Source organism: Salvelinus namaycush, chromosome 42, assembly GCF_016432855.1.
Source record: "Salvelinus namaycush isolate Seneca chromosome 42, SaNama_1.0, whole genome shotgun sequence".
Taxonomy (NCBI): Eukaryota; Metazoa; Chordata; class Actinopteri; order Salmoniformes; family Salmonidae; genus Salvelinus; species Salvelinus namaycush.
The window spans coordinates 9354726-9370861 of NC_052348.1; the positions used below are offsets into that span (position 1 = coordinate 9354726).

The 16136-nt window shown below is 45.0% G+C and overlaps 1 protein-coding gene across 1 annotated transcript in view; it reads right to left on the reverse strand.

Annotated features, from left to right (window-relative positions):
- Positions 1-10215: 10215 nt before the first annotated feature.
- Positions 10216-16136, reverse strand: part of LOC120034736 (teneurin-3) — a 115402-nt gene continuing 109481 nt past the window's right edge. Inside the window, exons 27-32 of the mRNA XM_038981339.1 lie at positions 15651-15979; positions 15024-15532; positions 14501-14780; positions 13712-13979; positions 13006-13136; positions 10216-11770 (exon numbers count right to left, since the gene is read on the reverse strand). Coding sequence (XP_038837267.1) covers positions 11015-11770; positions 13006-13136; positions 13712-13979; positions 14501-14780; positions 15024-15532; positions 15651-15979 — 2273 coding nt within the window. The 3' untranslated portion in view covers positions 10216-11014. The remainder of the gene's footprint in view (positions 11771-13005; positions 13137-13711; positions 13980-14500; positions 14781-15023; positions 15533-15650; positions 15980-16136) is intronic.

Sequence of the window (16136 nt, forward strand, 5' to 3'; positions counted from 1 at the left end):
GACAAGCTCAGCCCCAAGAGAAAGTATGTTGTACATGTCGTCAATACAATATAGCTCTTCTGTCAGACACACACACACACGCACACACACACACACACACACACATGTGCATATATGTATGTACGCACACACACAAGTAAACCAGGTGAGGGGAACATAACGTCCAACGGCCCTAAGCATCTAACACACACAAAAACATGTGGGTTTGGTTTATGCTTCACAGCTGGCTAATAAATGACAAGGTAGATGGATTTAGTTTCACACGACGGCCGGGGATCGCTGCACTATGGATACGTCCCAAATGGCACCCTATTCCCTTAATAGTGCACTGCTTTAGACCAGAAGCCATGGATTACAGGCAGCATTCGCACTGAGCTAAAGGGTAGAGCTGCCGCTTTCAAGGTGCGGGACTCTTATGAGCTTATAAGAAATCCTGCTATGCTCTCCGACGAACCATCAAACAGGCAAAGCGCCAACACAGGGCTAAGATTGAATCGTACTACACCGGCTCTGAAGCTTGTCTTATGTGGCAGGGCTTACAAACTATTACAGACAACAAAGGGACGCACAGCCACGAGCTGCCCAGTGACACAAGCCTACCAGACGAGCTAAATCACTTCTATGCTCGCTTCGAGGCAAGCAACACTGAGGCATGCATGAGAGCATCAGCTGTTCCGGACGACTGTGTGATCACGCTCTCCGTAGCCGACGTGAGTAAGACCTTTAAACAGATCAACATTCACACGGCCGCGGGGCCAGAAGGATTACCAGGACATGTACTCTGGGCATGTGATGACCAACTGGCAGGTGTCTTCCCTGACATTTTCAACATGTCCCTGATTGAGTCTGTAATACCAACATGTTTCAAGCAGACCACCATAGTCCCTGTGCCCAAGAATACTAAGGCAACCTGCCTAAATGACTACAGACCCGTAGCACTCACGTCTGTAGCCATGAAGTGCTTTGAAAGGCTGGTAATGGCTCACATCAACACCATTATCCCAGAAACCCAAGACCCACTCCAATTTGCATACCGCCCAAACAGATCCACAGATGATGCAATCTCTATTGCACTCCACACTGCCCTTTCCTACCTGGACAAAAGGAACACCTACGTGAGAATGCTATTGATTGAATGCTGAGCTGTAGTCAACACCACAGTACCCTCAAAGCTCATCACTAAGCTAAACATCCTGGGACTAAACACCACCCTCTGCAACTGGATCCTGGACTTCCTGATGGGCCGCCCCCAGGTGGTGAGGGTAGGTAGCAACACATCTGCCACGCTGATCCTCAACACTGGAGCCCCTCAGCGGTGCGTGCTCAGTCCCCTCCTGTACTCCCTGTTCACCCTCGACTGTGTGGCCAGGTACGACTCCAACACCATCATTAAGTTTGCAGATGACACAACAGTGATCACCGACAACGACGAGACAGCCTATAGGGAGGAGGTCAGAGACCTGGCCTGGTGGTGCCAGGACAACAACCTCTCCCTCAACATAACCAGGACTAAGAAAATGATTGTGGACTACAGGAAAAGGAGGACCGAGCTTGCTCCCATTCTCATCGACGAGGCTGTAGTGGAGCAGGTTGAGAGCTTCAAGTTCCTTGGTGTCCACATCACCAACAAACTAGAATGGTCCAAACACACCAAGACAGTCGTAAAGAGGGCACGACAAATCCTATTCCCCCTCAGGAAACTAAAAAGATTTGGCATGGGTCCTGAGATCCTCAAAAGGTTCTACAGCTGCAACATCGAGAGCATCCTGACTGGTTGCATCACTGCCTGGTACGGCAACTGCTCGGCCTCTGACCGCAAGGCACTACAGAAGGTAGTGCGTACGGTCGAGTACATCACTGGGGCTAAGCTGCCTGCCATCCAGGACTTCTACACCAGGCGGTGTCAGAGGAAGGCCCTAAAAATTGTCAAAGACCCCAGCCACCCCAGTCATAGACTGTTCTCTCTACTATGGCACGGCAAGCGGTACCGCAGCGCCAAGTCTAGGACCAAAAGGCTTCTCAACAGCTTTTACCCCCAAGCCATAAGACTCCTGAACAGGTAATCAAATGGCTACCCAGACTATTTGCATTGTGCCCCCCCAACCCCCCTTTTACACTGATGCTACTCTGTTTATCATATATGCATAGTCACTTTAACTATACATTCATGTACATACCACCTCAATTAGCCCGACTAACCGGTGCCCCTGCACATTGGCTACCCGGACTATCTGCATTGTGTCCCGCCACCCGCCAACCCCTCTTTTACGCTACTGCTACTCTCTGTTTATCACATATGCATAGTCACTTTAACCATACCTACATGTACATTCTATCTCAATTAGCCCGACTAACCGGTGCCTGTATATAGCCTCGCTACTCTATATAGCCTCGCTACGGTTATAGTCTCGCTACTGTATATAGCCTCGCTACTGTATATAGCCTCGCTACTGTTATAGTCTCGCTACTGTATATAGCCTCGCTACTGTATATAGCCTCGCTACTGTATATAGCCTCGCTACTGTTATAGTCTCGCTACTGTATATAGCCTCGCTACTGTATATAGCCTCGCTACTGTATATAGCCTCGCTACTGTATATAGCCTCGCTACTGTTATTATTCACTGTCTTTTTACTGTTGTTTTTTATTTCCTTCCTTATCTATTGTTCACCTAATACCTATTTTTTACTTTAAAAAATGCACTGTTGGTTAGGGTCTGTAAGTAAGCATTTCACTGTAATGTCTACACCTGTTGTATTCGGTGCACATGACAAATAAACATTGATTTGATTTGAATAGGATGCCAATTGGGATGCGCACTATGAGGTATGACACACACGGCAGGGTCTGGAAAAGCTATTTCACCAGGGTTGTTTAATGAGGTTCACGTCGTCCTTGGAGTTGAGTTGTTTCCTCCCAGTAGTACCTATTATATTCTCTACAGCACTGACAGACTACAACAGAGGGACAGTATGTGTGTGTGTGTGTGTGAGAGAGAATGAGTGGGAGTGAGAGTAAGAGAGAGCAAGTGTGTACCTCTCTGACCTGCATGTATGAGCGAGAGTGTCTGTCTGTGTGTGTCTGTCTGTCTGTCTGTCTGTCTGTCTGTCTGTCTGTCTGTGTGTGTGTGTGTGTGTGTGTGTGTGTGTGTGTGTGTGTGTGTGTGTGTGTGTGTGTGCATGAGAAAGCAAGTGTGTGACAACAACACCAGTGGCCTGTACTGGCGTTCATTTTGTCAGAGCTTTTAGCATACGAATGATAGGAAGAGAAATGTAAGAAAAACCTAATCTACACAAAAATCCTTAGTTACTGGCTGAGTTACTGGCTGAGTTACCGGCTGAGTTACCGGCTGAGTTACCGGCTGAGTTACTGGCTGAAGTTGCCAAGAGTATGTTGCTATAGCGTTTTTGGCCCTTGGTCGTCAGGTTCCCTAAATAGCTACAGTGGAAAAATGTATATTCATCATTCATCTAATCTATCTACAGTCTTCTCTCTTATCTGGTAGTTGTCTAAACACTTCCCCTTCTTCTTGGGGTCCCAAGGCATATGACTGCTCCAAGTCAAGACAACTTCACCCATGGCAGTGGTGCAGTGAGTTTTGGTGGTTGTCAATGGGGAAACTAGTATTTATCTTTCATCTACTACAATGCTCACTCTCTTGCCTGGTAGGGTTGTCTTCCAGCTCTGTATTCTTGGGGTCCCAAGGCATTTTATCCCTCCAAAACCATCAGGCCTTCATAGTCCTTAGAAAAAAGTCCTTAGTTACTGTTTTATAGGTGTCAAGGGTTCCTATAGTGCGTTTGCTTGCTTGGTCATAAGGTTTCCTACCTGGTAGGATTGTCCAGCTTTCTCTTCTTCTTTTTGAGGTCCCAAGGCATACTGTACACTCTTAGGAAAGAAAAGGTGCTATCTAGAACCTAAAATGGTTTTTCAGCAGTCCCCATGGAGAACCCTTTTTGGTTCCAGGTAGAACCCTTTTGGGTTCCATGTAGAACCATTTCCACAGAGGGTTCTACATGGAACCCAGAAGGGTTCTACCTGAAACCAAAAATGGTTTTCCTATGGGGACAGCCGAATAACCTTTTTTCTAAAAGTGTATGATTGATCCAAGGCATCTCCACCTATCAGGGCTACACAGCTCAGGATCCCGTTCAGTAGCCAGACGTTGCCGAACGCTGCAGATATACCACAAATAGAGCCATCGGGATTCCTTTCATTCTACATGTCAGAGAGGCATTCCTTTCATTCTACATGTCAGAGAGGCATTCCTTTCATTCTACATGTCAGAGAGGCATTCCTTTCATTCTACATGTCAGAGAGGCATATTTGCTCAACATAGCGTTTTTCTATCTGAACGTTTCAAAACGCTCTGTCCTGCTGAACGCATCCCAGGCTCTCTGCAGGTTGTTGTTTGTCCTGGGAACTTCCTCAGTGAATGTTACTGGTCAGCTGGAGAATACACACACACCAGGGGCCTCATTTATAAAACGTTTGTATGTGCATTTGTTTAGGATTAGGTGGAGATCACGCATATAAATAGACACTGCTCAATTGCTTAAAAATATGTCCTCTTCGCCCATCTTCAGTTCATCTGCACTGATGGAAAAATACTTGACAGGTGAAAACAATATGGTGGAAGCTCATCATTAGGTTGGCTTTCACATTCTCAGTTTTTTGTTTTTCAAAATCAGTGCAGATAAAGCAGGAGATGACTTTTACGGCAATAACGGAGGTGCATAAAGATGGCAGCCCCCATGCATTCCTCGTTCTGCTAACTTCACCGTGTTGTACATTGCTCTCTGTTATTATTTTTTGTATGGTCATTGGTACAGTATACATGACTCCAATTTTAGCTTCAACACACCGGCAAATTGATAAAACCGAAAAAGTTTGTGTTGATTTATTGACACATTGAACCATATTGCACGCTGTAGTTTAACAACTCAGTGGATAGTGCTACAACTGTTACGTTCAATCGGGGTTCTGCCGTCTTTACGCACGTTCGCCAGTAAGAGCTGTGTCTCAGTGGTACCACCAACAGTAGATTATATAACACCTATGAACATATACACTCAGTGGTCAGTTTATTAGGTACACCATCCCGTTCTTGAAAATGTTTCGCTCCTACAGAGTCATGTGGCCGTGGCTTGCTATACAAGGCAGGCACGCCGGTTCCAGTATCTCAGAAACGCCCGGCCTCCTGGGCTCTTCACACACGACAGTGTCTAGAGTTTACCGAGAATGGTGCGTCAAACAAAAATCATCCAGTCGGCGGCAGTCCTGTGGGTGAAAACTGCTTGTTGATGAGATGTTGAAGGAGAATGGCACGAATCGTGCAAGCTAACAGCTGGGCCACAAACAGGCAAATACTGTAACGGTGCAGTACAACAGTGGTGGCCAGAACGGCATCTCGGAACGCACAACTCGTCGGTCCTTGTCACGGATGGGCTACTGCAGCAGACAACCAGGCCGGGTTCCACTCAGATCAGCTAAAAACAAGAAGAACCGCTGCTCCTGCAGGCACGCGATCACCAACCCTGCACAATTGAGGAGTGGAAATACATTACCTGGTCCGACAAATCCCTGTACCTGTTGTGTCATGCTGATGGCGGAGTCAGGATTTGGCCTTATCCTGCCTGGTGTCAATGGTGTGGGAAAGATATTCCTGGCACACATTAGGTCCCTTGATACAAATTGAACAATGTTTGAATGCCACACCTTGAAGAATCCATGCCCCGAAGAATTCAGGCTGTTCTGAAGGCAAAAGGGTTACTATGTGGGTGTACCTAATAAACTGTATGTATATTCCATGTTCTGAGTGAGTATGTTAAAATAGAACACACACACAGTGTATCCCAAGCCTTTATAATGTAACCAATGAACAGGTCAGATACACGAGGCTTTTTAATTTCTATGGCCATACCTTTATGTATTATGTTCACGCTATCATTCTCTTTTTGAAAGCATCTTTCAAGGAGATATAATGATCAAGCAGGTGAGGGATTTCTATCTTCCTACAATAAATACATTAAAACAAAGGTGGATGGATTGATCCGGTCGGCCCATCACGTTCGGTAATAGGGATGGCGATTATGGAGCAAGCATTTGCATCTGTTGAATTAAAATGGACTTCACAGTGGATCTACTAGCAGGACCTAAAAGCAAAAATGGGGATTAGAGTGGGATAGGTGTGAGTGTGTGTGTGTGCTTGTGTGTGTGTATGCATGATACGGACTGACTGTGTGTGTGCGTGTGTGTGTGTGTGTGTGTGTGTGTGTGTGTGTGTGTGTGTGTGTGTGTGTGTGTGTGTGTGTGTGTGTGTGTGTGTGTGTGTGTCGATCCAGTACGTTGAGAGTAAATAAAGAGCAGTTCAAGCCGAGCTTCAGAAACCTTTACAGTATGACATGTTTATTGTTATCATAATTGATCTCTGTTGGATCTTTAACATCTGGGAGATAAAAGGGATTGCATCCCCGGAAATGACCTTTCGGAGCTTACATTAAAATTGCACTTTAATTGCACTCTAAAACAGCAATGTTTGTTTATATAAAAACAATATCATTATGATGAAACTTTCGCGGAGGATGTAGATTGAAAAAAAAATAAGAAAAAAATGAACAAATCTCTAAATAAATTAAAAAGATATGTTGTAACTTCTTTACAAAGAGAGGACTGACTGACACGTCACAATTAGATCACTTATCGCCCATCTGTTTCATTTTCAGAGAAAGAAAACAAATGACAAAATACATACAAAAATCTTTATCAAATTCCCTCAATCTCCAAACCCAAAACATCAGCTAACCTGTGACTCTGGACAACAGGGTCTTAACAAAAATAAGAATACATATTTTCTTTGCTCAAATTCCCAGCTAACACACAACCACCACACAACGTTGTCTCAACGTTGCAGTGTTTGCTGTCCCTTCAGATCTGTAAACTGTGTGACATCGCTAAACAGACGTGTGTTTTTTGTGATAGGGTGAGAGGTGGCTGTGGTGGTGCTAGTGGTGACATCACTATAGACATCATTCTCCTTCTTCATCACTTCTAAAAACAAAATGGCGGCAATATAATATTTATAACGATGCTGGTGCACGACTCAGCGTTACGGTCAGCAGTGGTCCCAATCCCATGAGCCTCTCCTTCTAAAGTCAGGAAGTTCTTTGAGAAAGGAAATTCCTCTACCTAATCACCGTCTTCAGACAAAGCGGAAGGTAGGTATGATGCCTTTAGAGACACTGATCTAAGGCCAGTTTTGTGTTTTACCCCCCAATGGTTAAGTAGGATTGGAGTTGGAGGCTGATCCTAGATCTGTGCCTAAGGGGAAGCTTCTACCTAGAGCCCAGACATAAAGGTCTATGGCCTGGCATCAACCAGCACTTGTATGGACTAAGCATTAAGCAATAACGCTGTTACATTGTAGTGCAATTTAATACAGAAGCATTTAACCATGTAGACATGTAAATGTCTGTTCTAACATGGATGGGAAACAATGACTGACGGATGGATGGGCGTTTTACTTTGTAAGCATGCAAACAATACCCAGAACACACTGCTTCCTGCATGTTTGTGGGATGACCCCTTTTTCAACCCCGAAACACCATATGCTCCCCTCCTTGTAGCACTTGTGTGTCCGCTCCAATAGGAGGTGTCTAACACATTGTTAGACTGGAACATTCTACTTAGTAAAGCAGAACAGCACTAAAAGTGTATTTTGAGGAAGTGTTATTTTGAGAGATCAGCAAAGTCAAAAGGAAAACTCAGAATGTTTAGTCCTGACTTTAAGCCACTGTATGTGGCTGGGCTACTGCACTTTCGGCTGACGATGGGGTAGAGGGGGGCATCATAGTAGCAATGTGATACAGCAGGGGTAGGATCAACTAGGAGTCCCACTGCAGAATAAATGGCACATGGTACAGACCAAGACCAACCAATAACACCAGAGAAAATCTGACAACAACATAGTCAAATCAACACACAAACAACCTGGGAGTATAAGTCCTTCCATCTTCTGTCCACCTTGTCACACACATGAATAGAAAAATAAGCTAGGCAATACAATTCAATGATTGATATATATATATATACTGAAAAAATCATAAAGCAAAAACAATACTTTCTCATTCGTCAAGTCTTTTTTTTACAATCTGTTTACAAAAGAAACAGATTTGAACTACTGTATGAGGCGGTCACATTGACTGAAAAAGCAACGTGGAAACATGAGATACATTTGAGAAAGGGTGTTGTAATCTTCTGTTTGGGTAGCAGGTTGACGCTTATTTTCATGAGTCTTGTCCTAGAGGCAGAACTGAGCGATTTCCCCTTAGGCCAGCTGGAAAGTCAAAGTTGGCTATATTGGAAAAATCCATGAAAACTAAAATTAGCTTTTTGGTCTTAATTCAAGGATAGGATTAGGCATTAGGGTTAGTAGTGTGGTTAAGGTTAGTGTTAATGTTATGACTTTATGGCTGTGCCAGCTAGTGACCACTCTGCAGAGCTGCCTCCAGAACAACATTCATGACGAAAAACGCTAATCTGCGTTTGGGTATGGCTCCTGGGGATGTTCATGTGACCGGCAAAGTTTCCTCAAGTGTGGTTGAGATCATCACAACAACTAAAATCTTTGAAATGGTCATAGTTTGGTGTTAAAAAACTTTTCTTTCTCTTTCTGTGGGTGAATATGTGTGTTATCCCCCTCAGGCAGAGAGATGAGTAGGGAGTAGGGAGAGTTAGTTCATAGTGCTGATGTCATCTTCATCGCCCTGGCAACTCCTTTACACTACACTCCCTAGCCATTTAGGTTATGTCGGAAAAATTACCCAGAGTGCACATAGAGCCGTTTCTAGGCTTTTCCCAGGTTTATTCTCTCTCTTTTTTCCCCTCCCGAACTCGAGCTGAACTCTGCCCCTTTGCTCTATCTAATGAACCGTTTGATGTGATTGTGTTTGTAATATCTGGCTTTCAAGCCATGTTTAGGATAAAAAGTGAAGTTGGAGGAATACATTTACGAGCATGATGTTAAATGGTCCCTTGGATTATGGTGGTTTTGTCTCTGTTCAAGTCAAGAGGCTCGTATTTGGTTCTGTTCAGTTTTCACTGCTGCAGCCCTATCTGTGCTCTCTGTGCTGGTACAAGGAACATGAGTTCAGCTCTTCCTAACATAGGTAGAGAAAGAGCAAAGAGCTATAGTGGTTAGGACTGGAACATTCTGGAAACGATCCCAAAATTAAAAGGTTTTTCATAATTCTCGATTGGATGAATCTTCCAATAGGAATATCTGGAAAACCTGGGAATTTTGGGAACGTTTTTGGAATTTTCCATCCTTAATAGTGATTATGAGAAGCCTTCACGTTTGAGCTGAGATCTAAGAAACAACCTGGTTTTGTTATAGGAAAAGCAGAAATTATATTTAGGTAAGACAACCAAGGTGTTTTGTTTTCTCTTGCTGAGAAGGGCAAGCGGCCCTTCCTTGTGTCCTACTCAAAAGGACTTAAGGTTCAAAGGCTATTTCCACAAGGTAGGATATACTACCGTACCGTACAGCCAAACTATTCTCCTGCTCTTGATAGTAGTAGTCTGGTATTTCCTAAGACATATAGTTGTCTGACTGACATCGACCATTCAACTGACACTTTTCGAATAAAAAAGAAAAAGTGCCAAAACAAAAGGTGGTTCGTCTCAGATATCAGGGAATCTGATCAATGAAGGCAAGAACATTTAAAACCCAAACCCGAATATTCTCAATGCAGAAATCAATAATACAGTAGGGTTGATTTTTTTAAATGTTATTTCAATAAGCATTACCATGAATTATAATAGGATAAAATATTGAAAACTTAATGAAGAGTATAAACAGTAACGCATGACGAAGGAAAAAAAAAATCTTCATATTTTTTACAATTTTATTTTTTATGTATAAACACTGTACATAAATTACTTTCTCTAAGAGGCTAATATTGATGTACGGATAAGTTTGGAATTTTTCATCTTAATAAAAAAATCCATAAAGATACTGTCTCACATTGTTTTTCAAAAGATTGGTTGGATATGATTCTTTCATTTCATTTAATTGATTAACTTCCTCCATACATACACACACAAATTGTCTCCATTGTATACACACACACACACACACACACACACAGACAGACAGACAGACAGACAGACAGACAGACAGACAGACAGACAGACAGACAGACAGACAGACAGACAGACAGACAGACAGACAGACAGACAGACAGACAGACAGACAGACAGACAGACAGACAGACAGACACACGCACAAAATCTCCCGATTCCCAAAACGTCCCACTTTGATCTAGTATTGGTAAAGGTGTCACTTGGTGGGAGCTGTTTTGTCCCTTTTGGAAAGAAAAGCAGAAGAACAACCAAGTGGTTTCAACAAGTGGTTTTAACTGTCTTGTTACCACCATTGGAGACCCGTGGTCCTACTTCGAACAACAACACTACCTTTTTCAGTACGCAAAGGTCAAAGGTCAGTCGTCAGGATGTAGAATCAGATTATAGACGTTTGTCCTTTGTAAGAAACCAGAAGGCTTTTTTTCTATTAGTCCAGACGTGTTGTAGTGGTATGCGTATGTAAACACATTTCTTCTTTCTTTTTAAAATATGTTTTCCGAAAGCAAATTCAGGAAGTCTATTTAAAAAAAAAAAACTTTTTTTCCCCTTTCACAAACCGAGAGTTTTGACTTTTTTTCTCTCTTTTCAAGAGAGTCCACAGTCCATTCAACGCTGTATAGCACATGGGACAAACATTTGCGTCAGTTGGAGCCGTTTTGTTTGATTTTCAGGCCCCACAGTGGTAGTATTAGGTTTAGTTCAGTTTGAGATATTTCTACATTTTACTGTTTGTTTCAGCTAGTCGGCGCTAAACACAGCACAAGCCTGGACCCTCCCCCTTTTTAGAGAAAAGAGGGGAGGCGAGGGAGGTTTGGGTGGAGGATTTGGAGGGGGTAGTCTCTTTGGCGGCCAGTGCCGAGGATTCTGTCTGTTACCTCTTCCCTATTTCGCTCTGCCTGAGGAACTGGATGTTGTTAGCGGAGTCTGCTAGCTCGGGGTACTGCTCTATGGAGAGGACGTAGTACCCATCGTAGCCCAGCACCTTCCCTCCGCTCAGCAGCTGCCTCTTCTCCCCCTCCGTCCACAGCCTCACTCCCTCCTCCCCCTCCCTCACCCGTTGTTGCTCCCTGGACCAAGCACTCGACAACGCCTTCTGCCTGGCCTGCTCCAGCACACGCGCCTTCTCCTCGTCCAGAGTCATGCCGTAGCGCACGTGGAGCGCTAGAGCGCCGTACTGCAGCTCCACGTCGGCGAAGCGCCGAGTTCTGCCGTTCACCACGGTGGTGGACTGGGACACAGTCACGTTGACGCCGTTCTCCAGCGACTTCCTCCCGCTTGTCAGCCTCAGCGCTCCCAGGTCGCTCTCCGGTAGGCTGGTCTTGATGAAGTAGTGCGTGTCGCGTCCCTCCACCGTGAAGTGTAGGTCCTCCAGGTAGAACGCATTGTTGAGGACGGCGGCCACCTTGATGCAGTCCTCGTTGGCGATATTCAGAGCGTTGGTGACCACACGGCCCTGCGTCACCGCCAACATAACACCCTTACCGATCAGCGACTTGGCGGTGGCGAACCACAGCCAGGGTTTCTCCCGGTTGGAGCGCCGGCGGCTCAGCTGGATCTCCGGCATCCTCTCGAAGGACAGGAAAGCCTTGGCTTGCCGGGTCACTTCCTGTTGCACCCCCGAGATGGACTGATGGGAGGAGTCAGAGAAGGGGGAGAAGAGAGGGAGGAGAGAGAGGAGAGAAAAGTCTAAGTTACACAGATATCAAATCCAAACTCTCTCTCCTTGTCATGGACAGATATAACTGAAACTTTTATGGCGTTGCTCTAGCCTCAGTATGTAAAGCCTGTTGTGTTTCTTTACCCACTGGGCACACTGTGGTTAAATCCACGTTGTTTCCATGTCATTTCAAAGAAATTACGTTGAATCAATGTAGAATAGATGTTGTAATTGATGTCTGTGACCAGTGTGTGGCTATTCCCCTAGTACTGTGTTATCTAAAAAAAAAACTAAATTATTCTCCAAAAAACGAGGGACAATATGAAACCAAATCCCAGATTGACATGGTGAAGAAGTGTCCCAGCTTCAGTCATTCAAAGGTTCCCTTTCTTCTAGAAATGTCCTATTTATATGGAGACAAAACACGGAATATTGTTTTAGCACGAAAAAGATCACAGGGAGAACTCGTTTTTTAGATCAATGCTTTATTTTTCTACATATATTTTTTAGAAATATGGGATTGTTGGGTTTGTGAGGAGCAACAGCACAGCTTGTTAATTTCACACAGAGAGAAGAAGAAGAAGCGACAGTCATGGCAACGTAGTTAAACCAATAAGGGACTCATTTGCACTTCAAATACGTATGTATAACGACTTTATTTAAAGACAAACCGGAGGATGATTCAGCTGCGGTATAATTGGTGTGTGTGTGTGATTTCTCTGTACTTTGTAGCCGTGGGTGAACTGTGGACCACCCTGAACGTTGTTGGTCTCTTCTTCGCTGGCGGTGCGTCATAACAAGCTAAATCAACACGGTGGGTTGGTTGATCTTCCAGCCAGCTGTGCTGTGAGATTGTGCTCATAGTTTCAGTTCGTCAGTACAACCACAGTACGGAAATGAGAGTGGAGATAGCTAGCTAAGGTTAATAAACCGCAGAGCGAGGTGGAGGGATATGACAGTGGAGATAGGGTAAATAAACTAGACTAGAGGGAGGGAGGCGGAGGGATACGTTATACCGGAAGGTTGTAATAAACCAGAATGAGGCGGAGGGATATGACAGTGGAGATAGAGGGTAAATTAACCCCAGAGAGAGGCAGATAGTACGATAGTGGTGATACAGAGTAAATAAGCGGAAGGGAGGGAGGAAGGGATAGGGGAGGATGGAGGGGTGGAGGGAGGTAGGAAGGCGGAGGGATACTACATACCGGCAGGTCGTCCCAGAGCTGGCTCTTCTTCATCTCCAGGGACGGCTGTGTGAGGTCGAACTTGGGGATGGGGAACCCGGGGATGGCGTTGTGAAGGTGGAACCCAAACGTCACCAGCCAGATATTGACATCTGCAACCATGGAAAAGTGAATTACATTGTGACCATGAGAGAATAGACCACTGAGGGAAATGATGTCCCAATGTTTCAGATTAGGATAGGACAAACTGGATTGTCCCGAGGGGAAAACAGTCATTTCGAGTCATACCTTTCATGTTTAGCCAGAACTATTATCATGTGGAAAGGGTAACTGCTGAAAACAATAGCAATATCATTGTGATGCATAGCAATGAGGTAATATGCCACCGCTAGACAATTACTAAAGTTCACAGCCATAAAATATTCATACTAATAGTCTATTCACAATAGACTGTTTATCTATGGTCATCATGCAATGACAACATGTCCCTACTGTATTGCCATAACAGGCCTTACCGTTCTACAGAGCAAGGTACCAGACATATATAATTGTATCTGCTTACCTAAGCTATAGGGAGTAAATCAGAGTGCATTAAAGGTCGCATCACAGTCCCTTATCTGTGATGTACTCCATTTGTGACATACTCGTTCTTCTATAAACCATCTAGAAGGTTTATGTCTTACATAAGCTATAAGCAGTCAACTAGAGTGAATTCACCGTCTCCCACCTGTGACGTACTCCTTGACCTCGTGAACTTTGCTGACAGGATTGTTGTTCCGGAACATGTACAGGTTGAACGGCGCCGGATCTTTCCCGACTCTCGTCCACGTCCCGATGTCTGGGGTGGTCCAGCGCCCCGCCGGGATGTCATAGTCCCGGTCGCCGAAATGCAGCAGGCGCGTCAGGGGATCGTAGAGACCCCCGTGGAAGCCGATCACCAGGACAAAGTCGGGGTTGGAGTCAAAGTAGACCTCGCCGTAGGCCGTGTACTGCACCTAGAAAATTATCACGAAATACATTGAATAACTAACACCTCGCTGGATAGGTAGATTTAGACTAGCTTTTATTGGACATAAAATCCAACTAACATCACATAGAGGATCGGGGACTGTACACGAGGCCTTTCCAACTGGTCTGAAACCTTACCTGCTATCCAACTAACATCACATAGAGGATCGGGGACTGTACACAAGGCCTTTCCAACTGGTCTGAAACCTTACCTGCTATCCAACTAACATCACATAGAGGATCGGGGACTGTACACGAGGCCTTTCCAACTGGTCTGAAACCTTACCTGCTATCCAACTAACATCACATAGAGGATCGGGGACTGTACACGAGGCCTTTCCAACTGGTCTGAAACCTTACCTGCTATCCAACTAACATCACATAGAGGATCGGGGACTGTACACAAGGCCTTTCCAACTGGTCTGAAACCTTACCTGCTATCCAACTAACATCACATAGAGGATCGGGGACTGTACACGAGGCCTTTCCAACTGGTCTGAAACCTTACCTGCTTCAAAAGAAGCCCATTACTACTGAACACTGCTAGAGGGGTTCCGGTGTTGTCACAGGCGATATAGAACTCCTCTCCGCTACTGATCTCCATGGCGAAGAGGTGTCCCTGCAGGTCGTAGTAGAGAGATGTGATCTCTGAGCTGCTGTGGTTGTAGACGTGAGTGATCCTGGTCGGGTAGTTCAGGTCTGCATAGAAGAACTGCAGGTGCTGGCCCAGGCTGGTTCTGGAGGCCACACGGCGGCCCAACCCGTCGTAGCGGTACTGGATGGTCCAACTGTTGGGGGAAGGGAGGGAGAGGAAGACAGATTTTACAATTAGGAAACATTACAGAGTATTAATAGCAGTGAATTATTTGAAACAATTTACACATTTACAAGAATTATCATCAAACAACACAATACAAATGAAATACATATTTCCCCCCCGCAAAAAAACGTCAGTGGTCCAGGTTTGGGTGTATGTTTACAGTGGGGTATGGATGGTACAGTCAGGTAAGGTCACCAATCGTCCAACTAACCTGTTGCCTTTGCTGTAGACGCGTTCTAGAAGGCCCTTGGAGTTGTACTCAAAGATCTCAGCTCCTCTCTGTCTCAGGAACCCGTCATCGTCCAACCGGTACTGGACGTCCCCGAGCCGCGTGATGCGATCTCGGAGGTCGTAGCGTAGCGGGGTTAGCCGGGCGCTGTTACCCGGGTTGAGCAGGTGGAGGTTGCCGTTCAGGTCGTAGTTGTAGCGCCACATCATCTTCTCGTTGAGGTAGACCGTCTGGAGCTGACCGTCCACGTCGTACTCGTAACCATACTTGGTCGTGTTGGCGAACGGTCCGATCTTGATCTCGCGTTTGGTCACCCGGCCCATGTTGTCATACTGGATGGTGATCCAGTACATGAGGGATCTGAAGATCTCGTACTGGATCTCCTTGATCCGTCCGTGGACGTCGAAGTGCTTGGTGTAGGTCATGACGGCCGTGGAGATGATCTGGTTGATGTCGTAGTAGATCACACCGAACTTTCCGAATTGTTCCACCTTCAAATCAGATGAAACTTTATTTATTTAAAGTGCATTTAAATCACACACTTTCAGTAAAATAATGAAATGTGAGAAAGGTTTTTAAAAGGTTTTAGACGTGATTGAAGAACCTCACCTTCCCGGAGATGTCGTCAAACTGGTAGAGGTCGATTGGCAGCGGCGTCTCGTTGATGACAGCCTGCATGCTGGTGACCCGGAAGCTGTTGTCGTAGGTATAATCAAACCGTGCGTTCACCATGCCGTCCTCACTGAACCGGAAGATCTGCCGGTCCACCAACGGTCCAATCTGCCGGTACCGGATGGAACAGATGAACCCTTCACTCTGGAGGTTCACCGTCTTCAGCACACCGGCTGTCTCATCGTAGGTGAAGCTAACCCTCGTAGAATCATACAAGATCTCCGCCATTTTGTTCTGTCGTCGGTACTTGTAGAGAATTCTACGACCTGTTGATATAGAAGTGGGTGGTTATTCTGTGTACAACACCAACATAAATTCCTAGCAATATTTGTTGAATGGCAATACAGTTTTAGGGAAGTTTTCTTGACGTTTCTGAAAATGTTCTCTTTTTTTGTGATAATATTTTTTTTTTAACTTGATGAC